The sequence below is a fragment of the Topomyia yanbarensis genome, chromosome 2 (genome assembly GCF_030247195.1).
Source record: "Topomyia yanbarensis strain Yona2022 chromosome 2, ASM3024719v1, whole genome shotgun sequence".
Taxonomy (NCBI): Eukaryota; Metazoa; Arthropoda; class Insecta; order Diptera; family Culicidae; genus Topomyia; species Topomyia yanbarensis.
In genome coordinates, this window is record NC_080671.1 from 167,929,491 (window position 1) to 167,954,197 (window position 24,707).

The 24,707-nt window shown below is 38.3% G+C and overlaps 1 protein-coding gene across 1 annotated transcript in view; it reads left to right on the top strand.

Annotated features, from left to right (window-relative positions):
• The window catches only part of LOC131682056 (hemicentin-2-like), a 297,123-nt gene that overhangs the window by 169,559 nt on the left and 102,857 nt on the right, over positions 1-24,707 (top strand). Inside the window, exons 3-5 of the mRNA XM_058963228.1 lie at positions 2,237-2,360; positions 2,478-2,592; positions 17,049-17,142. Of these exons, the coding sequence (XP_058819211.1) occupies positions 2,237-2,360; positions 2,478-2,592; positions 17,049-17,142 (333 nt within the window). The remainder of the gene's footprint in view (positions 1-2,236; positions 2,361-2,477; positions 2,593-17,048; positions 17,143-24,707) is intronic.

Genomic DNA, 24,707 nt, shown 5'->3' on the forward strand with positions numbered 1-24,707 from the left:
TGAATGTAATTATGAAATGTTCTTAGTGAAAACAATTCCATAACTAAGACAATAGACACTAAAAACCCTAAAAATATGTTGTCTGTTACAAGAAAAGCTATAGTGCATCGACGAATTAAATTTGATTATTATAAGTTTATAAGTTAGAAATTTCTCTCAAGATTCATCAAGAGATCAAAGTATTTAGGGCTGATTGAAAATGCTACGCATTCTAGACTACACGTTTACAAGGTGTAGAAGACGCTAAATTGGAATGAGTACAAAAATATCCAAAAACCCGCCTAACGAAACTTTACACGCATTCGGTAATCAGGAGAACGAAACCAACGTTAAGGTTGTCCCCATGGATAGGAATATATCAGTGTGAAATCCAAGTTTACCGTTGCAAAGAATGTCCGAACAAAGTGGACTTCAACTCCTATTTTCATGATCAGGCTACTATTACTAGTTCTGTGACTTCATCCGAAGTATGCGTAATTATAATCCTGAGAAAAACACATGTTTTTTCATTTGACTCTCGTGGGGAATGGGTTAAACGCTATCTTCGACAATATTATCAGGCAACTGAGAATAACTATCTATTTATTTATTTAAGTAGATTCTTTTTAGATACTTTCATATCATTGGACTTACGAATTAAAAATATCGTAGACTGATTTTCCTAGATCCCTGAAACTATAGTAAAAGTCAAAATGTAAAGTGAGTGCAAAAAACTACTGATTCCACTACAATGCAAGAATAAGATCATTAACTCATTGACGTTCAGAATTTTGCAAAACCGTTGGAACTTGAGAAGATTACCTAGATTAAGTAAATATTATATTTGAACATTTGAAGGTATTATTTCGGATTTCATGGGTTTTTGGACAATGTAAAATATATATTTCAATGATTTAATATACTAATGAAAACTACCCAGAATTTAATCTACTGAGCGAAACTGCTCAGAACTTGTTCACTAATCGAAAGAAAATTACTTAGCACTGATTCTGAATGCTTCTAATTTACGTAAAATTAGGTAAATATATCACCACCAAAATAACTAGAAACTATAAACACAAGTGAGCTTAATAATTTCAGCATCACTTGCTTCCGACACATGAAAGAGAACACATCGCACTTACATCTAATTTTCAAAAGAGGCTTTCTTTTAGAGTTGTCTGTTTTCAAATCACAGCAGATTATCCGTTTCCTGTGAAACTTTTGCAAAACTTTATGTCAATTCGTCAATTTTGCCTTTATGTTTGCGAATGTCTGATTTGTTCCTTGCTTCTCGCTCTCAATAATTATCCTTCCAAATGGATTCCATTTCTCCCAAATATGACATTAATCTGCGAGTAAGCGATATCCGATCTTGTAGCGGAACATTGATGTTCTCATCGTCCATATATAGGAGGATCTTAATTATAGCATTGTCACTTTCAACCATGTGTTTTAAGTTGTTCGAAATGAATGGTTTCATCTGGGCTAATTTGTTGAGCGCTAAATGCCTGACATGGTAGAACTCGCTTCCGAAAGTCCAACCTCCATTTACACCTTCAGGAAATGTTCCACATTATGAATACTCGGTCCTAAGCGAATCATCAATAATTTTATAATCACCGTATTTGACTGGAGCACCACTTCTTGCTTCTCGACAGATTACTACAGCAACAATTATAGTAACAGTTTCTTTTATTCTTTAGGCAAGACACACAATATAAAAGTTACTATTTTTATCGTTCGCGTCGCACTGGCTCGAGCAAAAGCATAAAGTGACTGAATTTCGTGACCATTGCCTTTGGTGGTTAGAAATAGCCTTCTTCAACTTTTTCTCAAAGATTTGTTCAAACCAAATGAGCAACAAATTTTGTTAAACATCGCCGGTTTTTGAAATTCATTTTTGAAAAATTTCGGGAGGGGCTTTAGCCCCCTAGCCCCCCCCTCTGGCTACGTGCCTGACTAGTCCTATATCATAGATGTTAGCATGGCGCTCCACATTGACCAACCACATCCAGCAGTGATAAATCTCACACGGACTAGCATATTCGGCATTTATCCCGCGTGGTTCTGATTCCAAAACCTAATTCCGGAATTTCATAACTTTGCAAAAACAAAATGTTCCTACAGAATGCTCTCTGTATAGTCTGACCGCTCCATCTGGCTGGATTCCTCCGCAATCCGAAAAACCACAAAACTAAATCCGAATCGTACTGACCTCATTCTATCGTTATGTCTTTATATTGAAATTTTCCAGAGCTTTACAACGTGGAAGGCGTGGAAGGACGCAGTATCGAATTACAATGCCCAATTACCGTCCCGCTGGCCGAGGTCAGCATGGTGCTCTGGTTCAAAGACAATGCCGGGATTCCACTGTACAGGTAGGTGTGTCAAAAAGCTAAATACAGCAATAGTCCGACGGATGGTACGGAACAGATCCTAGATCAAAATTGAACGAATGAAATTTTGTCTCTCCATCCCGGTTGCCATCCATTCAGCGTGGACGTACGTGACAGAATTGCCCGACAACCGTCGCACTGGTCAGCGCCCGAAGTATTTGGATCACGTGCCAAGTTCAATATTGATAAATCACCAGCTTCGCTGCTGATAAAGGTAAGTGACAGCACGTATTTTTTATAGTTTCGATCTGAAATCACTATTTCGGTTTTGGTTGGAAGCACTAAGCGAGTGTTTTGTGTGGGGTTTTCACAATTTGAATTGAAAAAAGTCGAAAGTTTTTTATTCATATTCAGTTAATTTACTTGAAAAATCGTAGTAGTCATGGTGCCACTTTATGTCATTGATTAACCGGCCTACAATAAATTACTCATTTTGTTCAAAATAATTTTTTAAACATTTGAATTGAAGAAACACACAATATTTATTTTGATCAAAATAAGCTTGTCCATCGCTTTACTTTGCTTTGCTACTTCAATTTACATCTTTTGGTATACATTTTAGTTCTCCTTCTATACTTACAATCAGTGCGGTAAAATATCAATTTTAAACGAAAATATTCGATTCAAGTGAAACTGCGAGTCTTTCACCGTAAGGATACCACCACTACATCAGTTGAGTTCTACTGCCGTCTTCGTTTGAGTCACTGAGAGTTCACTTTCAATTGAATAACAGGCTCTGGTCATTTGACGTTTCTGCCTGTTTAGTTTCATTAGCACGGTCTCAGCTAATGGAAGTGAACCACTCAGAAATGAATATGAATGAACACTCACTGACATGAAAATAACTCCGACCAAGATAATAAATACATACAGGGTAAAGGCTATGATAAGACGATACAACTCAAGACGAATACAGGTAGGAACATTGTTCTCTGTATGAGTGAGGTTGTCATTTTTTTCGATGAAGCTGATAGATCAGGAGGATATGAAAAAGAAAAGAATAAACAAATGACGTAGTGTGCTTTTCTGTAACCGAATCGGAAGATCCGAGGTGAAACCCACCTTTTCTCTCTTTTCATCGTGCGCCAAAGAATTCGGTTCGTCCGGATGATTATGTTTGCTACCAGGGGCCCAGCGGCCATGCTTAATTTTACAAGTATAAAACAAATACACTTAAAAAAGACAAATGTTCCGAACCTTTCTTTCTCCTCATCTTGAAGCAGTTGTCTCTGTATTTTTAGTTTTCTTGCCTTTCTTGTACCCTGCTGAATAATTGTTGACAGATGAGTGTATGCAGCCCGGTCAAAAAAAATGCGGACGAACATGGTCAGGCGAATTAAATAGTTTGACGTTTGACTCAACTCGCCTGTGCTAATTGCCCCTAGGAACAAATGCTATTTGCGAAAGCGATTTAAAGGCAATTTCAATACTCAGACAAATTTTCTGGCGGCTGCAATGGACTTGGTTGTTTTTTGCATTTGTCAAACATGGCGGTACATGTTTGAGTTAAGCTTAAAATTGCTTTTTTTTTGATAATTGGCGTGTTCTCGCTTGTATTTTGTTTGTCTAGTGCACTTCATTTAGCCAACGAATGTGGGAAATCGTGTGTAAGTATAGTGGAGCATCTAAAGTCTTAAAGAAAGTCAGATTATGGCAAGTTTTGGTGTGCAATACCAATTTCACCATTGATTCTTTCTATAGTTTGGTGATGATTACCTAGTATACTGATAAGTTTATGTGAGTAGATAATGAATCCGAAAATAAATATTTTTTGTAATTTTCATATTAGGCAATTAGGGGCGATTGAATGGCGCGTTCCCTGGGCGATTTGGAGGCGATTTAAGGGCGGGTAGAGCGGCAAAAAAGCCCCTAATTGCCAGCAACTTGCTGGCAAATTGAAGGGCAATTAGCGCATCCGAGTTCGCAAATAGCCCCCCGTTAGCTCGCAACTTGCCTTTTTTGACTGGGAGCTAGTGAGGTTGGCAATGCAGCCAGCTTCATTGTTATATTTAGATATATTGCTATAATATACATAATAGAGCCCGTTTTATTAACTCACATTTCTCCGAAATGTATCTGGAACTAATCAATCCAACATTTTTATCACATACTACATATTTCTAGCAAATTTGGCCAGCCTAACAGCCTATTCATCAGAATCAAATTTGCCACAAAAATTGATATAGAGATGGACGTACTACCAAAATACAAAAATATACAGAAATCGTATTACTAGTTGCCTTCTCTTTTGTTAGGAGAAAACGGTCGAACTCGTTAAAGGTCCAAGATGATAGATAACGGTAATCGATGGTTAAAGTCATTTTAAATGAAGGCGCAGTTGGTTGAGTGGCAAGCGTGACAGCCACCCATCCCAGTTGGTCTGGGTTCAATCCCAGCCGAGGTCGTCGAGATTTTTCGGAGGTGAAAATTCTTCCTTCGGAAGGGAAGTAAAGCCCTGTCTATGAGTCAATGGGTCGATATCTAGTTACTAACAAATATCCTTCTCCCGTGATACTTGTGGAGCGCGCAGTAGTATATATGGCCTCTAGCAAAAGCAAGTATCGGACTAACGTTCCTTCCGCGATCTACGTTCGGGCCTGGTCGGCGCCGGTTTTGATCAATAAACACTTTAGAATTACCGGGAGTTGCACAGTGAAAGATGTTTTCCTAACCCTAAGCATAATTATCTACTGATTCCCTGTGCAACTTCAGCTAGTCCAGTTTGATAACGGAGTGGCAGCCAGGGGTGCACAGTGGGACGAGCCCGGACTTAAGTCCATATATGAATGTTATGCGATATTCTCGCCAGTATTTTTCTCCTATCAGCTGAGTCATCAGAGACATTTTTGTGAGATTTTAAGTGATTTGAACGTAAAATGAATTTTTGGCAGCTTTTTTAAGCGCATATTTCAGGTGTTTTTGCATAATTTGACCATAGGAACTAAATCCGGATATTTTCGTTTTTCAAAGAACTGGTTGATTTTATGCATTGCATTACTTCACCAAAATTATCCGTGTGATAAAATTACATCATAAAATCGCCAAAAATAAGTCACTAGTTGGTTTAGTTAGTGTTTAGATAACTGTTTGTCATACATTTTTATTGAATTCGAACTTCTAATGCGATAACATCAACGACGCCCGTGAATGCCCGCGATCACACTATACTCGTTTGAAAGCTTTTAATTTTCTCTTTAAAATGAGTATATGCTAGTTTTGCGAACACTTGCGATAAGCAGTCAAAATTTTAAAAAACTGTGAATGGAGACGCATGGTTATTACTGATATTGAATTTGAATAATCACTTTATAGCTAGAATAATGACACGAATACATGCACAACTGTCAAATAGTATTGAGAGCATGATGAACAAGGGTTTAACTAGTGATCAAGAGTAAGGAGCCGAGTGGGAAGTATGTTTTTTAAATGGTAGAGGCATTAAGAATGTTTGAAAATCAGTAAAAAATTTTAACCATCTGAAATAGGTTATAAAATGTTTCTGGAACTATTTCTTGCTAACTTGCGCAATAACTGTCAAATAGAGTGAATACAGTTGAGATCTAGCCGTTTGGTGAGAGTATTTTGATCCGAATTTGTATAGTACTGATATAGCTTAAGGGTATGCGATATTATCCAAATAAAATAACACCATTTTTAAATGAACCATATACACGAAAAAAGGGTTTTAAATTTATTTTCATTTAAGATATGAAATTAGCAATCTAAGTAACTTAAAACACACCTACGAAAAAAAATCGTTGACCATCTTGTTGATTAGTGAATGCAATAAAACATTCCACTAAGACGCTCAAAATGTTTATTTTGAAAATGATAGAAAATGTAGCTTTCATATCAAGTAACCCACTAATGAATTAAATATTCCAAAATTATTATCCATAAAAGCAAAATAGTCATTTCTGAAGCCGCATAATGAGATGTCCAATAATTCGTTTCAATATGGAAAATAAATTCCAAACTAATATTTGAAAAAAATCATTATAAAAGACAAAATATTTACTTTTGAGCCACTCTAATAAGTAGTAAAGTTAATTTCTATTTTTATAATTGAAATAGAAATTCAGCGCACAAAAACTTCTTTAAACAAATTTTTGAACCGTCACAACAAAATAATTTTTGAGCCACCCTAACGTATAATGATTTTTTTTCCATGTGTTAATATCAAAAACGATTTAGCACACGAAAATTAAGATTCACAAATTTTAAGAACGATTTCGAAAAAAAATATTTTTGAGACACCCTAATAATTAGTAAACGCTTATTTTTTTATATATATATATATATATATATATATATATATATATATATATATATATATACATATATATATATATATATATATATATATATATATATATATATATATATATATATATATATATATATATATATATATATATATATATATATATATATATATATATATATATATATATATATATATATATATATATATATATATATATATATATATATATATATCGCTTTCGCAAGGCTGGTCAGTAGATGACGGAACCTGATGGTTGAGGACATTTTGCAATCAATCAAGTGTTTAGTGTTTTACCCCTTTACCATGTCATCGGAATTGGGTACAGGAAAATATTGGTAAAGGTGCAAAGAAAATAGCTGAATTACATATTTGATTTTATCCATGAATTGGACAGCTTCGTACAATTAGCATACTGCGGCTATCATATTTATTTGTCAAAATTTCTTAAAGTCGCAGATATCAGACGAAAAATAATGAATTCAGTAATAACAGCTTGTTGGAACTGGTAGCAATAAAAAACGTATTTGGTAGTACGTCCATCTCTATTATATTTTTGTTGCAAATTTGATTCTGATGAATAGGCTGTTATGCTGGCCAAATTTGCTAGAAATATGTAGAATGTGATAAAAAAAATTGGATTGATTAGTACCAGATAAATTTTGGCGAAATGTGTGTTAATAAAACGGTCATAATTATGTGTATTACAGCAACATATCTAAATATGACAAAGAAATTGGCTGCACTGCCAACCTCCCTAGCTGCATACACTCATCTGTCATCTGGCACAAGAAAGGCAAAATAACCAAAAATACGAAGCCAGTTGTCTCTTCTTGTCTTAGGTTTACCCGGATCTCATTTGACTGGTGCTCACTGGGTAAATTGAAAGCGGATCTATTCATTTGAGAGGATCAAACGAAGGAGGTTGACTATGAATTGCGACTCATTTGAAAGCGACGGTGAGTGAAGAGCCATGAACCGAGCTTCAGATCAACAGCAACTGATGCGTTAAATGAATATGAATGCTACCGTAAACGACTGATTGACTGCGTTCATTCAGTTTCGATTGAATGAAATGAAATTTTACAGCACTGCTCACAATCTCGTTCAGTCGGGTAACATGTGAACTAGAGTGACACGAAAAAATGATCGGACCGGACCATGCCTGAGTCGATTCCCAGTCCCACCAAAAGAATTTACTCCAAATTTGAAGCAAATCGAACAAGTCATGCTACCGGACCAATGTGTCTGAAGTTTGTATGGGATTTTTCGACAATTTACATGGAGAAACTCCACTAACTCGCATTTTCGCTGCTAGGTGGCCCTGTATGCATCGTATTATCACTGTAAGTGAAAATAAGAAAGATAATTTAATTGGCTACAACTTTGTCGAAGACTGCTATTTTTTCCCGAATAAAGATGGGGCTAAATCTGATGTCTCATCTCTATTACGTGGTACTTCACCATCTCTTGGCACGATAACAGTAGCTGATCGTGCACCTAAGTTTTGGCTTTACCTCTCGCATATTGCACGCGATGTTTTTGTTGACCAAATTTCTATTCTGGCGAAACAGCGTCTTATCACCGATGACGTGGAAGTCGCTAGACTCGTTGCAAAGGATCGTGATGAATTTCATCTCGTTCAAAGTAGGAATAAAACCTGAACTCAAGGTGCGAGCCCTATTTGCTTGAACTTGGCCCGAAGGAATTCTTTACTGCAAAATCAAGAACAATCGCACCGTATCAGCTGGAAATTTTTGGAAACCCCTCTCTCCGCAGCCAGATCAGCCACCAGTTCAGGCCGATACTCATCAGCCTGCTTCACCATCATCTGTTGAATCAGCTATGACGGAATAATTGAACTGAACCACTATCGGGACGCATGTCACTAAGCATTATGGAAGCCCCTTGTCCTCCGGAATCAGTTCAGCAACTCGTTGCGCAGCATTTACACAGCCGTCCCAGTTCTGATTTCGGTGATGGATCGGGAGAACATTCTCTCAGGCAACTCTGTTGATTTTATACACGCTCGCGGCGGTCTTATGTCACTATCACGGAGACTGCACAAACAAATTCGCGCTTTCCTGCCATCACCGGGACGCCTGTTGTATCGCACTACGGAACCCCCCGAGCGCTCCGACGCAGTCGTGCTACCAGCTCAGTGGTCCTGGCCCTGCGTTCAGAGGACGTGAGGGGTCTTCCGAACTCCCTTCTCAGGCGAGTATTTTGCTTTAAATGGCGCTGACGATTTGTGGTTGTACTGCCAAAACGTCAGAGGTCTAAGGACGAAAATCGAGGACTTGTACTTGGCTGCTCTTGACGGCGACTACGATATTTACGTTCTGACGGAAACTTGGCTTGATGATCGTATTACAACAATGCAGCTCTTCGGGTATTCTTATGGTTTATAGTGCGGATCGAAGCGCACATAACAGCGTTCATAGTCGCGGCGGGGAAGATTTGATCGTTGTTTCTTCCGCAATAGACTCCTGTGAATTTGGTGTGGATAGTTCATCAAGCATTGAAGCTGTTGACTACTTTATTGGAGCTCCAGAAAAGCGACTTGACTGCACTATTACGCAGCTCCATCTAGACTCTATAGAACGCGCTTTTTCTCAGGCAGATGCAAACTATGTGATAATAGTCCTTGGAGATTTTAACCAAACAGGACTCATATGGGTTTCTTCTGAAAGTGGATATGCTTACCCTAACCCGTTATCCTCGACAACAAACCCTGCCAACCGCTTACTTCTGGACGGAATGGCTTTTCACGGACTAAATCAAGTAAGCATGACTTCCAATTATCAATCCCGTTTGCTTGACCTTGTCTTCGTCAGTGAGAATGCTATCATCCCGCTTTAGAAATATCCATTTCCATCATTAAATCATCACAATATAAAGAAGCTTTACCTGTGAATCGTCGTAATTTTCGCAAAACTGATATAGTAGCACTACGCCGCACCCTATTGCTGATTGACTGGAGTGTACCGTAAACCGGGGTGACATTGATCACTTTTCGAAGTAATCATTACACATTTTTAGACGCAACACACTTTTTAAAAGTTTAATATTTTCAAACCATGTACTGATGTATGGAGAACAAGATTGGTTGGTTTTACCTAAAATTGTCCGCTTACAGCTATTTTTTAAAAAATGATTTCAAGTTAAAGTCCGTTTTCGTGTTCCGGGGTGACTTTGATAACCTGAACCCACATTAAGTTATTGATGTCAATGTTTTTCATTCAAATGTTTGTTTAAACTAATTCTGGAAAGATACTCATTGTTAAATAGATGTTAATTGGTATTATCCAAAGTATTTAAATGTACTTAAAATTCGCGTAACCAATATTCGTCCAACTAGAATAAAAGATTCTGAAAGCCTTTAAAACTGCTAAAATTGTTTTATTTCAGCGCTTTATCATTGTACAAAAAGTTTCATTCATTTTAACACATTAGAATATTGAACAATAAAAAAAATGTTATGAATTTTAGCTTACAATAATTTGAAATAATTGCCAACTAGTTTTACAAAAAAATGTATTTAAAATAAACAAACTCTTAAAACTAAATTTGGCATATCTCAATCTAAAGGAAAATAAAAACTTGCTTATAATTTATTACTTTTGCTCAAATCTGAGATTTATTTGTTTTATTAAAAATAGAATAGCTTCGTGATTCGTAAAAATAAGGTAAAGTAAAATTTCGGTTTTTTTTTTAAGTTTTTGTACCCAAAAACCGAACAGTTTACTCAAAAAGTATAACAAATCAGTATTTTATAAGTTAAGAGTAAAAATCATTCTAAATTAAAATGATTCTGGTTTAATAAGCGATCTACGAAAAAAGTTTCAAGTGATCAAAGTCACCCCGATGATCAAAGTAACCCCGGTTTACGGTACTACTAGATCAATTTGATGTAAATGCTGCCGTCGATCAACCTCCCAGGAAGCTTCCCTGGTCTAACGCCATGCTTCGGAATCGGAAACGAATTCGTGCCAAAGCTCTACATGCGTACGTTGATGCCCTATTCCCAAGCGCTTCTTCGCACTAGCCAGTAATGAGTACCGCTGTTTCAATAAATTGCTGTTCAAAGGATATGTGAACCGCATCCAACAACACTTAGGATGAAATCCGAAGGGATTCTAGGCTTTTGTTAATACGAAGAGTAAGGAAACGGGTCTTCTGTCTAAGATGGTCTACAATGGCGAAGTAGCGGCTACAACTGCGGAAAAATGCTCCCTATTTGCCAGCTACTTCTCTAGTGTCTTCACGACTGGTGTGCCATCTGCCATCGAGCTCCAAAACGTACGTATGGCTGTATCCAAACGTATGGATGTATTCACCATTTCAGTACAATTGGTTCTCTCTGCAATACGGAAAACGAAATTGTCTTATGCTTCAGTACAAAGTGCTATGCTATGTTCTGTAAAAAATGTTCCGATATTTTAGCGATCCCACTGACGCACTTTTTCAATGTGTCGCTTCAGCAGCAAAAATTTTCCGATGATTGGAAGTATTCAGTTATGTTTCCGGTACACAAGAAAAATGACAAAAGCAACATTGAGAACTACCGGAGAATCACTTCGCTGAGAGTCGAGTCAAAAATCTTCGAATCGCTTATCAACGAGGTGCTGCTTTTTGCTAGTAAACATTACAGAAGCACTTGTCAGCACGGATTCTTCACTGGTCGATCGGTTGAGACGAATTTAGTTAGCTTCACATCGCTTTGCATAGAAAACATATCCAGGAAACTCCAAGTGGACACGGTCTACACGGATCTTATGGCTTGATAAACTAGGATGTACCACGAGACTCTGCCACTGGCTTCGATCCTACCTTGTACACCTTGTACATCGTCGCACAGAGGAGTAACTAGAACAAATCCCTGGCCAATAACCAAAATATTTTTTTCTCTATTTTTAGTTTCGTTATATTTTTTACATACCTGGAAGCCTACTGAATAACGTGGTAAAATTAGGAGGGTGATATTAGGATTGTTATGATATCAGGAGGAAAGATATTTTAAGGGGTTTTTAAAAATTTTCCTTATATATCCAGCAATATCGCTTTCTAGTGATGATGACTGTATTAATATTTATTATAATATTATTACAAACGTAGTTGAACACAACAATTTGTACAACTTAAGCCTAAAATTAACTGAAAATAGTGGTGTTACTGTGCATTGCACCAACTTTCAAAAATACGTTTTTTAAACATTTTATTCCAAACTTGAATGAAAAAAAAAATTATATTAAACGCCGAGATCCGGCAAAGTTTCTGCATCAGAATTACATTACAAGAGTCCAGCATAAGACATAAGAACTCTTCCGGACTTGTCCGATCTTCAAATTCCAAGCGATTTGAAAATATTGAAATTTTTACTAATTTGTGGTACACCGAAATACTGTAGGGCCAAATACTATGTTTGGTAAAATGTATTCCTATGAAAACCTACACAGTCGTCCCTTCCCCTCTGTCTTTTTCACTGGTCATTTGTCTATACAACTAGAAAAACAAATGTATTCACAAAGATATCCCCGAAATTATTAGTATTTGAAAGTATATAGAAAATTGCACTGGTTGGTAGATATATGTCAAATTGTTCTAATATCTAGTTATTGTCTAATTTTAGTTCATATTAAGGCATAATAACAGAAATAGCAGCAGAAAATAATTTTGGACAGGATTCGACCCCAGTTACTCCTCTGTGCGTCGTGCAAATTGGTAACAACGTGTCTAAATCATTTTGTAATAATTCGGGAGTTCCTCAAGGTAATACACTAGGTCCATTACTATTTTCATTGTTCGTGAATGATGCGGCCTTTATTCTAATGCGTGGAGGGAAATTGTTTTTCGCCGATGACTTGAAGATATTTCTTGTGATAAGGAATGAAGCCGATTGTCGTGAGCTACAGTGATACATCTCATTAATACATTTTACAATTGGTGTCAAAGAAACTATGTGTTACGAATTGTTTTGTCATCAGTTTTCATCGTACAAAGGACATGCTTAATTTCAACTACAACATTGCTGGAACTCAGCTGCAACGCGTTGACCACGTAAAAGATCTAGGTGTCATTCGCGATGAAAGGCTTATACCAACTTATACCAATCACCTGTCAGTGACTATCGACAAAGCAAATCGACTGCTAGGTTTTATGTTCAAAATTTCCAGTGAATTCTGTGTTTCAAAGCTTTATATTGCTCATTGGTGCGCTCGTAGATGAAATTTGCAAACATCGTCTGGGTGCCCGTATCATGCAACGTGGAGTGAAAGGATTGAAGCTGTCCAGCGTAAATTTATACGATATGCTTTACGTAAATTGCCTTGGAATGATCCGTTGAACCTGTCACCATATGATAACCGTTGCAGACTATTAGGACTACAAACTTTTCCAGAACGTAGACACGCTTCGCATTTTCATATCACAGCTTCTGTTGGCGGAGTATGATGTTCCCGATCTCTTTAGACAAATAAACTACGCCCCAACTCGTGTTCTTCGCCCTCGGACAATGCTACACATCGTTATGCGTAACACTAACTACGCTGCTAATAGTCCGATTTTAGCGATGATTCGTCGCTTCAACGAGCCAGCCGTGCACTTCGATCTCAATAGTAATTCATCACAATTTCGTCACCGTTCGCTGTTACATTAGGTTAATTATTTTTAGTTTAGTTCATTGAGACATAGTGTCAGACGAACACGAAATTTTTAAATACAAATACATTTTTTTTCTTTTTTTGTTAACGACTAAGAGTGAGTCAATTTTCCTTTTATTTATGTTTTTAACGACATTCAATTAGCCAGCGACTGGAAAATGAAGTATATTTTTCAATATTAAGAGCCATACTACTCAAGGGAGAGCAAGAGGTTGGAAGAAGAATGTTTTAGAAAAGCGTGAAAAAGGTCATATGAGCAGGCTTATAGTCTACCGGCGACTTAACCCTTTGTCTGCTACCGCAGGAGTCAGGATCTTTTGACATTAGAAATGCGAATCAGCTGAGTAATTTTTTTCGAACAGAAGTATTCAAACCCTGCAACTCCTTCTCAGATAGTTTTGCTGCATAAAATACGGTAATAAACTTTAAAAAAAGCGCGTAGAAACGCCTACGCCCTTTTGAAAAATTGCTCTTGAATCAAAATAATCTTATTGACTGTGGAAATACCAAGCCGGTGAAATGTGTAAAGTTTCATCGGATCGGATCGATTTTACAGATTTTCGGAAGAATCTTCGTAGAATTCCTCGAAAACCAACAGATATATCAATCTATACTCAACCACCAAAGGCATCAGTCACAATACCAGTGTGCTCTCTGCTGCTACCTAAGCCAGCGCCAATAGTTGCTTTTTCTTGTGTGCATTGTCTGAATAACAAAGGGTACCGTTACTATTATTCTTGTGTGGTCGAGTCTATCGAGATGACTGAGTCTCATCAACAAAATGTGATTCTTAGAGCTAATACGGTGGCCATTAACTTCCGATCTTTCCGCATAAGACCGAGTATTGGTGATGTGGAACATTTGCTGAAGGTGAAACTGCAGCTTCGGTTTTCGGAAGTCAGCTTCATCCAGTTGGAGCACGTAGGACACGCGGTGCTGATAACGTTCAACAAATTCGCCCAAGCGAAAAGATTCATTTCGCAAAACAACTTGAAACACGTACTGGATTATGACCCCGCTAAAATCAAGATCCCTGTGTTTATGGATAACGGCAACGTGGAAGTCAAATTACATGATTTGGCAAGCGTACTCGCAAAGTGGCCATTAAAAGATTCATGTCGTATTTCGGAGAAGTGGAATCTATTACGGAGGACACGTGGAGGAACTACTTTCCAGGTATTTCAAATGGTGTTTTTGTTGTGAGAAGGCGGGTAGACCAACCCATTCCCTCCTACCTTACCCTGCAGTACAAAACAGAAGAGGGTGATTCCATTATACAGCGAACTCTATGCACATATCAAGGACAAACTAACACGTGCCAGTTCTGTGAACAAACGGAACATTACGGACAACCCTGCCCAGAAACCGCTAAGAAAAACTCATCTACAGCAAAAAATGCCAACACTCAGTCTCCAATATCATTCCCTGAGCCACAAACGGTTGCCAAATTTGTGGCTGCTGTTCAAGCAATAATGACAACTGCGAAAGCCGCGTCAAGTACCACAAACTCGACAGCTAATACCATCAATGAGGGAGCTACTAGCACTGACGGATGGTTCACGCTCGTGACCCGAAAGGGAAAGAAGTTAAAAACAATACCTGATCGCAAACATCAAGACAATAACCCCGATGATGACCTGGACATGTGCGACGACGACATAGATATAAATGACCCTAATAATACGGTTAACGTGGATGCAAATATTTCCCCGATACGAAAACAGATCTCCGCGCGCAATGGCAAATCGCGCGTATGGATAGACTCTTAGTATTATTTTTTTATTGTTTTTATATTTTACATCATCTGTATGTATGTTTGTATGTATGTATGTCCTCTAACTACTTCTAAACTACAAGTCCGATCTTGATGAAATTTGGCATACGTATTCTTTCCCCCAATAAGATGTTCATGGTATGGTTTTTTTGGGGGGGGGGGGGTTGCACTGACCTGAAGAGGGGGGGGGTTGCTTTTTGGGCAAAGAATTACTTATATCTCCATATTTATTAGTATTTGACATATGTATTTCTCCCACTGAGAAAATGGTTGATGGGAGTGGACCACGAAAGGGAAAGGGGGGGGGAGAGGGTTCTGAAGTAATCCTTATCTATTCATTCAATGTGATTATTAGCGATGAATTCAATTTTGACATAAGTATTCCTGCCACTAATAACATGGTCGTGGGGTGGTTGCCCGATCAGAAACACATAACAAAAAAAAATCAAAACTATATTTTGCTTTGTTACTTGTTATAAATTTCTGTTATTTTAACTACTAACGAGACCTTATTTATAACACAATATGTTACAAAAATTGCATTTTGTTATAATCTTGTTATTTCATTCTGATCGGGTGGGGGAGATGGTCATGGGGTGGTTGGGGAGGGTGAAAAGTACCTAATCCGAGGAAAGGGAGAGGGGGGATGTACTGAAGAACTTTTTTTGGCTATATATATATATATATATATATATATATATATTATATATGATTTGGCATAAGTATTTCTTCCACCAAGAAGGTGGACAGGATTGTTGGTTTCGGAATCTGAAGGAGAGGGAGGGTTTCTGATGCAATATCTATCAATTACTTTAAAAATCCAAAATTTTGTTGCATGTTTTATTTTGTTTACCAGCACATAAATGGAATGGCAAGAATTTATTTGATAGAGATCTATTACGCGAGTGACAATATAATACTGATGAATTGCATGAATTTGTCGAAAATTAAATTGAAAATTAAATTGAAAATTGCAAAAAATGCCCTAAAATAGCCACTAAATTTTGCGCTTGCGGAAAACGACAATAACTTTGTTGTTCCAGAGCTACAGATTCATCGTTGTTATAAAAAATGTATATTTTATCGCTTTTAACAACTTTGTAGAAGACACTTTTAATAATAAAAAGTAATCGTAAAAAGTTATATTCGAAAAACTGTTTTAAGGGGTCTATCCCAAGCAAACCTACATATCTCGCTACCGTTACTATATAGAGCTTTAGTACCTTCAGTAAAGTTTTCATAATAATAGAAATTTACTGAAGACAGCGAACTTCTAGCTAAATTATTTGGGAACTAAATATTCTTTCTCACTTTAGGGAATTAATCACTCAATTCATTATATCAAAATATGCATATATTTATATCTAGAAACTTCTTCGAAAAAATCCATTCTCCAAAACCAATGGTTCAGGAGTTATTGAATTTTTATCGTGAAAACGTCGTTTTGCAACACTGTACACCGCATGTGTTGCAATTGAAACTTTGTGTGCCTATTATATTAGTTACTGCGCAACATCGACCCACCACAACTGAGCTTTGATTGAAAAATTTAATTTAAGCGACCATTGTAACTAGAAAATATAAAGGAGCAGATGTACTGCCACCTCGAATTCTAATGACACCAAGGGATTTCAAACGATTGTGTATAGGAAAACAGAGCAATTTATTTAATTGTGCTCCAGGTGGTCAAACTAAGAACACAGTTTCTTCTTTGTAACACAAATATTTGTTATTTTTAGTATATTTAAAATATTTCGTTTAGTCCTGATGGGTGTAGCGAAGCGCACCAGGTTACAGCTAGTGTAAATATATAAAAGACCCATGGCTCCGTAAAGCTAACGCCTTGAGCCGTGCCAAACAAAGGAACTAAAAAAACTAATAGATATAATCAAATAATAGTGTAATGTACAAAACGCCCCTTCAATATCTATATTTTCATATTGTTTCAGAACCTCAAGCGTCATGACCAGGGCATATACCGTTGTAGGATAGACTTTCGAACGTTACAAACACAAACACATCGCTACAACCTAACAGTAATAGGTAAGTATAAGAGCTTTCTAAATACCTTTACATAGGACCTAGAAAATGTTGTGTTATCCCTTATGACGTTATGACCTCGGACATTATGACACGGAGCTCACAATATCATAACGTCCGAATAGTGGTAACAATATTCGAAACATTATACCGCACAAGCGTACGTCATAGCAATAATGGAGCAAATGCTCCGAAGATTAATATGTATTGGTATATGATGCATATGTAAAGCATCAAAACATTTGAGATCATTAAGTCCAAAAGCGGCAGACTGGGACATTAAAAATCACAAGAACAGTTAACTTGGAGTCTCAATTTATTCATGAAATGGCACGTCTTTCCTCTTGCTTTCCGTCATTTACTCCATCTATTACGCGAAGTGCACTCAGAAATTCCCCAGCGGTAAATTATCGCAAACCGTTTAGCTCCGATTCTGGTGAGCCATTTAGCTCCCGTTTTCGTAAGCCGTTTAGCTCTAATCTCAGTGGGCTGTTTAGCTCCTGATTCCATGAGCCATTTAACTCCAAGTTTTATAACGATCTACTCGGACAGTCCCCGGCGGCGGTGAAACTACCCTACCCCGACTGAGAGTTATCTAGTGTCGGAATTTCTCACGATATACTCAGATAGCCTGCCGGCGGTGAGTCTACCCTAATCCGAATTCCCTGGCGGTGGGTTCCTTCCGATACCGATGCTCGTTCCCGTGAGCCATTTAGCTTCCCGCTTCGTCACGATCTACTCAATCTAGTTCCCAGTGGAAGACCTAAACTGCTGGACGGGCCAGCCAGTAGGTATCGAAGTCTGTTCAGCGATTTCGAATGGAACATGGCTTTCATTACACTGGCACCGCAACGATCTGCCGCTGGTTTGATATACTTTTCTATATAAAAATCCAGTTAACAAACTTTCTATTGCAATCAGAACTATGTTCATCTGTTAAGAAATGTCTAAGAAACAAGCTTTAATGATTTGTGTACATGTAGGCCCTATTATATCAGAGTGTAAGTGATCTTACTATGGAAACATAATAAAAACATGATTTTTGATTGGTAACACCTCTTAATCATGTCCAAATTAAGTCATTTTTGGCGAAAGCTTCCCAATTTACACCTAGAGCCAGACTTTGGGGTGATCCATGTAAATTTTCAAACTTTTTAAAAATGTGGAGAGGTCTAATAAGTACGATACAATGTTCATTACCACAGATGTGCTTAAGGAGGTAGAAAAAAACAACCAATTGTTCTGGATGTGTCTACCATGTAGCTCCCTGATGAACGATATCCGTTTTCGAAATGCCGCACGATGATGATGAATGCTAATGAAGCTGGTCAGGATAAAGCGCAAATCAGCCTGGAAAATTTGAAGTCAGAAATTCTGACTGAATTGAAGGCTGAGATCAAAACGAATTTTGCTGCCTTAATTAACTCCAGCACGTTTACACCAAAAACGACCCAACGCGCTGCAGTGGAACCACGATTCACGAAAGGGCGCAGATTGTTCAGCGCGAGAGAAAACGCTGCCTCTCGTCAGAACCCACCGCTACTGCAAGGAACCGGAAGCACTCTCTCACCATCTACAGATATAATAGTGGTACCAGCGGCCCAGCCAAAATTCTGGCTTTATCTGTCGCGTATTGCCGAAGACTGAACAAGTTTGTGCACTAGCCAAAAACGTCTAGGAACGGATGACGTACATGTGGTTCGACTAGTTGCTAAAGGAAGGGACATTAGCACATTGTCATTTGTTTCATTCAAAATCGGCGTTAGAGCCGAGTTGATAGCTAAATCGCTATCGACTTCCACGTGGTCGAAAGGGATGGTATATCGAGAGTTCTCAGACAACAGATCGAGTGAAAATTTTTGGCGTCCAACTGTTCCTCCGGCAAACAACAATCCGCAATTTTTTTTCGTCAGGGTCAGAAATGGTAGCAATGGAATAAACAACTGCGATATCAACTTCTCAACTCGGACACCGGGACGCATATTTGCCGCAAGCTCTAAGGAAGCCTCCAATCCTCCAAGCACAGTCGAGCCTTTCCTGCCAGCGACCTGCAGCCGTCCCGGTCCTGTGCTTAGGTCTGGAAAGGAGGTCTTCCGAAATCGTTTCACAGGCAAGTACGATCTTAATTTCGACAATTCATCCCCTGAAATTTCTGTTGCTTCCAGCCGACCACCAACCTTCGGACCCCGCCATCGCTTTTCGAACACAGCTACCGGACAGCTAATCGCTCCGGGTTCCGGAGCAAAATGTCTACCTGATAGTCTAATTCTCTATTACCAGAACGTCGGCGGAATGAACTCTTCCCTTGATGACTACAAGTTAGCTGTTACAGATCGCTGCCACGATGTGATCACGCTGGTCGAGACATGGCTTGACTGCCGCACACTATCCTCTCAGATATTTTGGGTCGGAGTATGAGGTTTTTCGCTGCGACCGCAACCCATGGAAAAGTCAAAAACTATCCGGCGGAGGCGTCGCTGTCGCTGTGGACAAAAAACTGAAAGCTAGAGTTGTCGAGGACGATGCATGGAAATGTGTTGAACAAATCTGGGTTGCTATTGAGCTTGGTGATCGAACCGTTTTCCTGTGTGCAGTTTATTTCCCTCCGGATCGCATTCGGGACAATACGACAATCGTTATATTAGGCGACTTCAACCTACCTGGACTGTCGTGGCAGCCATCTCACAGTGGGTTCCTGTATCCCGACCCTGATAACTCCGTGTTTCACGCAAGCTGCATCAACCTCATCGACAGCTACAGCGCAGCCACACTTTTTCAAATCAACGACGTGGTTAACGAAAACGGCCGCAGTTTGGATGTTTGTTTTGTTAGTGCCCAGGACGCTGCTCCAACTATCTCTATCGCACCAGCTCCATTGGTGAAAACTGTACCTCATCACAAACCTCTTGTTGTCTCGCTGAACCAAGAACGGCCTGGTGTAGTCGAAAATGTCCCTGATCCGGTTTTCTACGACTATCGTAATGCAGACCACCGCAGCATCGCTGTTTTTCTATCTGAGCTTGACTGGGATCACTTACTCGATAGTAATGATGTTGATCAAGCAGCACAGACCTTCACTCATATCATGGCGTATGCCATCGATAGATTCGTCCCGAAGAAAGTAAACCGGAATGAGAGAAAATTCCCATGGCAATCCGTCGAGTTACGGCAACTTAAAACAGCAAAACGAGCCGCCTTGAGAAAATTCACGAAATATCGAACTCTGTCACTCCGGAACCACTATGTGAGGCTCAATTTCGAGTACAAAAAGGTGAGCAAACGTTGTCACTCACGTCACAAGCACAATATTCAACGCAAATTCAAATTTCACCCGAAATCCTTTTGGAGGTATATCAACGAGCAACGCAAAGAGTCTGGCCTTCCGTCGTCGATGGCTCTAAATGGTGAAATGGCTGTCGTCTCTTTTCCATTAAGTTTGCCAGTGTTTTAAAGCAGAAGTATTAACTCCCGAGCATGTTTTCGCCGCCGCCAGAAACGTCCCTTTGCAAACACAGACTTTTGGTCAAATGGACGTGGATGATACGATGATTACGAGAGCAGCCCGCCAACTGAAGTCAACTCACAAACCAGGATTAGATGGAATACCGTCCGTTCTTTTGTATCATATCGACTACTTGCTGTCTCCACTCGTCACCTTTTCCAACTGTCCTTATCCAAGGGGGTTTTCCCTTCGTGCTGGAAATATGCGCATGTTTCCGGTATATAAAAACCTATTTTAATCCACCTAGCGGTGCAATTGTGCCTTTCTCAATCATGAATCACGAGAATGTGGGCGTTGTTTATATTCATTAAAAACTTTTAAATGCATATATTACATTTTATTATTATACATCACATGACAACTATATACAGGAAAATAAATCATTATTCGAGTTCTAAAATTTTGAAAAAGAAAAAACAGCCACGGTAATATTGAACTGAAAAAAGGTGCGAAATCGGCAAAGTCTCAAAAAGTCGATTTTCATAAAAAAAAAAAAATTTCGAGATAACATAAAATCTCGACGTTTCATGCATTTTAAAGATGTTTGGCATCAAAAATACGAATTCGATTTCTGAAATTTCATGGGGTCCCCCTTTGGAAAAAAAATTTGAGCTCCGGCTTATATGGGAATTTCATATGTGACCGGACGATTTAGTCTATAGTCTATATTTAGTTTATATTTCTGAGAAAAGTGAGTGAGATTGTGTTCGCGTACACACACACAGACGCACATACACACACATACATACACACACACATACATACACACACAGACATTTGCCGAACTCGACGAACTGAATCGAATGGTATATGTCACTCGGCCCTCCGGGCCTCCGTTAAAAAGTCGGTTTTCAGAGCAATTGCAATACCTTTCTATTGAGAAAGGCAAAAAGGGAAAAGAAATGACATAGAAAACTACCGCGGCATCACATCACTATGCGCTGTTTCAAAACTGTTTGAACTTGTTGTCATGGAGCCTCTTTTCACTCACTGCAAGCAATACCTCAGCGATGACCAACACGGTTTCATGCCCGGACGGTCGACCACTATGAATTTGCTATGTCTTACATCATACATCACTGCGAGCATGGCGGAACGGAATCAAACGGACGATATTTACACTGATCTATCGGCAGCATTCGATAAAATTAATCACAATATAACTGTTGCAAAGCTGCAGAGATTAGGACTACACGGCTCACTCCTTAGGTGGTTCAACAGCTATATTACCGACCGGTCGATGAGTGTCACTAGGGTTCGTCGCGGTGCAGGAGTGGGCAGTAAATGGATTGTCCGCAACCGCAAAAAAATAATAAAACCGCACCGCATACCGCAACCGCACTTTATTTACCGCACCGCACCGCGCGGTAATGCGGTAAATGCGGTAAAATTTTTATATTTTTAAAAATAGTGTTGAAAAAATGTACATTTGTGCAACCATATATAATAAAATGTTATTCTTATTCACACGAAATTTAACTTTAACTCCTCAGAATGTAATGTTTATGAAAAAATCAACTTTTGGATTTTCTAATAATAAAATTCCGTACATTTTAAGGCAAACATTATACATTCAAAAACGTTCTACTGCAGTAATAGGAAAACTTTTATTTTAGCAACCCTTCAGTTAATTGAAAAATGTGGAATAAAAATGTAATAAGAAAAGAAGTTGCCTATTTTTTTCTTTACATTTTCATATTTTCAATGTTTTTGACATATGAAAATGAAATGGATGATTTTCGCATTTACGTAGTAAACCACCTTACACTCTTAACGGAATTTCACCAAAAAAAAATTAAAGTCGAAATATCAGTACTTCTATAAAGTAGCGCATATATTCCAATACAGTGAAATCAAAACATATTGTATTTCATTAATAAGAACAACGCCATATTTGACGAAAAAAATTACCTATACATTACATCTAATCAGGAGTCCGGTCTCAACCGGCACAGAATTATTGAACATTAGAAAAACTGCAAAAAATGTATGATTTGTAGCATACAGCAGAAATGATTTTTAAAAATAGGGGGTTTTACGGACAAAATATCCCAAAACTCCAACTTCCGCATTCTTCAAGAAACAGATGTATTATCATTCAAAAACTAAGATTGCTCCCTTTAAAAATGAATGAAGTGTGATTTTCTAAATGCTAGTTCGAAATCTAGCATTTAATATATTTTCCTCTAATATTTTGCCAAACAGCCAATGGCAAAAACTTCAATTGAAGTGAACGGGAGTCAAACTATGTGGTATTTGGCAACAAAAGCTTCAAAAAAGCTACAAAATAGTCTTGACTGAAAAATATTAGGACCTAATTTGGTAGAAAATTATAGTAAATTTGAATGGAAGTACGCGAAAAAAAAGTTATGCAGCATTATGCTATATTTCACCGTAAGGAGGAAAATTTGGTAAACACCAAAATTTCTCACTAGGGTGATCACGTTTGATCACGTGTTTACCAAATTGATATCGAAAACGATTCATAATTCCACGATTTCCAACAGAAATCGAGAGAAGTGATTAACTTTTAAATTGGATTTAAGAGTAAACATTTATTGTTTTTAAATGATCTAATATTTTTGTCTCTATTTGGATTTTGCATTTTAAGTATTTGAAATGGTTAGTTTGTGAAGTTTTACTTAGAAGTATAAAATAACTAGTCCAAAATATGTCGTAAAAATAATAGCGTCTAAATATTTCGGACACAGCTAGATTTTCTTTCATTAAAGCAGTCTGTTTATCAATTTAGAATAATCAAAATTATCACTTTATCATTTTTTTTTTGCGGTGCGGTTGCGGTAAAACCGCGCGGTAAAAGCTCTTTCCCGCACCGCATCTGCGGGAAAAAATGTCTCACCGCACCGCAGATCTTGCGGTGCGGGTGCGGTAAATACCGCGCGGTTGCGGTAATTACCGCAACCGCGACGAACCCTAAGTGTCACCATAGGCGATTTTCAATCAGATAGTTCCAATGCTACCTCCGGCATCCCACAGGGGAGTCACCTTGGTCCGATAATTTTTCTACTGTTTTTCAACGATATGAATTATGTTTTGAAAGGACCTCGTCTGTCATTTGCGGACGATCTGAAAATGTATATGGAGATTCGTTCGATTACTGATGCCCATTTCCTGCAAAATCAACTCGACAGTTTCGCAGCTTGGTGCGATTTAAATCGAATGATCGTCAACCCGAGTAAATGCTCGGTGATTTCCTTCACAAGGAAAAAGCAACCGATTCGTTTCAAATATACCTTGGGGAGTGTTGAAATCGATCGTGTCACTCACGTTAAAGATCTTGGAGTCATACTGGATAACCAACTCACTTTCAAGCAACACGTCTCGTTCATCGTCGGTAAAGCATCACAAACACTGGGCCTCATCATGCGTATAGCTAGAGACTTCACCGACGTATATTGCCTAAAGTCGCTATACTGCGCACTTGTACGCCCAATCATCGAGTTCAGCTCTACAGTGTGGAGTCCTATCTACATGAACGGTGCGGAAAGAATCGAATCCATTCAACGGCGGTTTATTCGATTTGCATTGCGCAGGTTACCTTGGCATGATCCGTATCACCTACCTGACTACGAAAGCCGATGTTTACTCATAGATCTGGAAACCCTGCAAACCCGACGAGATCTCCTGAAAGCGCTCTTCGTGGAAGACGTTCTACAGAATAGAATCGACTGCTCCGCCGTTTCGCAGAAAATTTCAATGAGTGTGCTCCCCAGAGCACTGAGGAACAGGAATTTGTTGCGGTTATAGTTTCGTCGGACAAACTACGGGATGAACACAGGCATCAATGGTATCCAGAGGACATTCAATAGAGTTGCTTCAGTTTTTGACTATCATTTCCCACGCAAAACGCTCCGTCGTTTGTTCGCAAGTGTGCTGTCAGCATCGTGACTCTGAAGAGAAATGTCGTCTATATTGTCTATTATCTTGACCTTGTTATTTGTAAGTACTTTAATGTTATTTTAATTACTTTGATATGTTAATGCTACGTTATTTATTCTAATCATCGAAACATCATTGGGGCTTCACAACAGCCTGTTGATGTAAA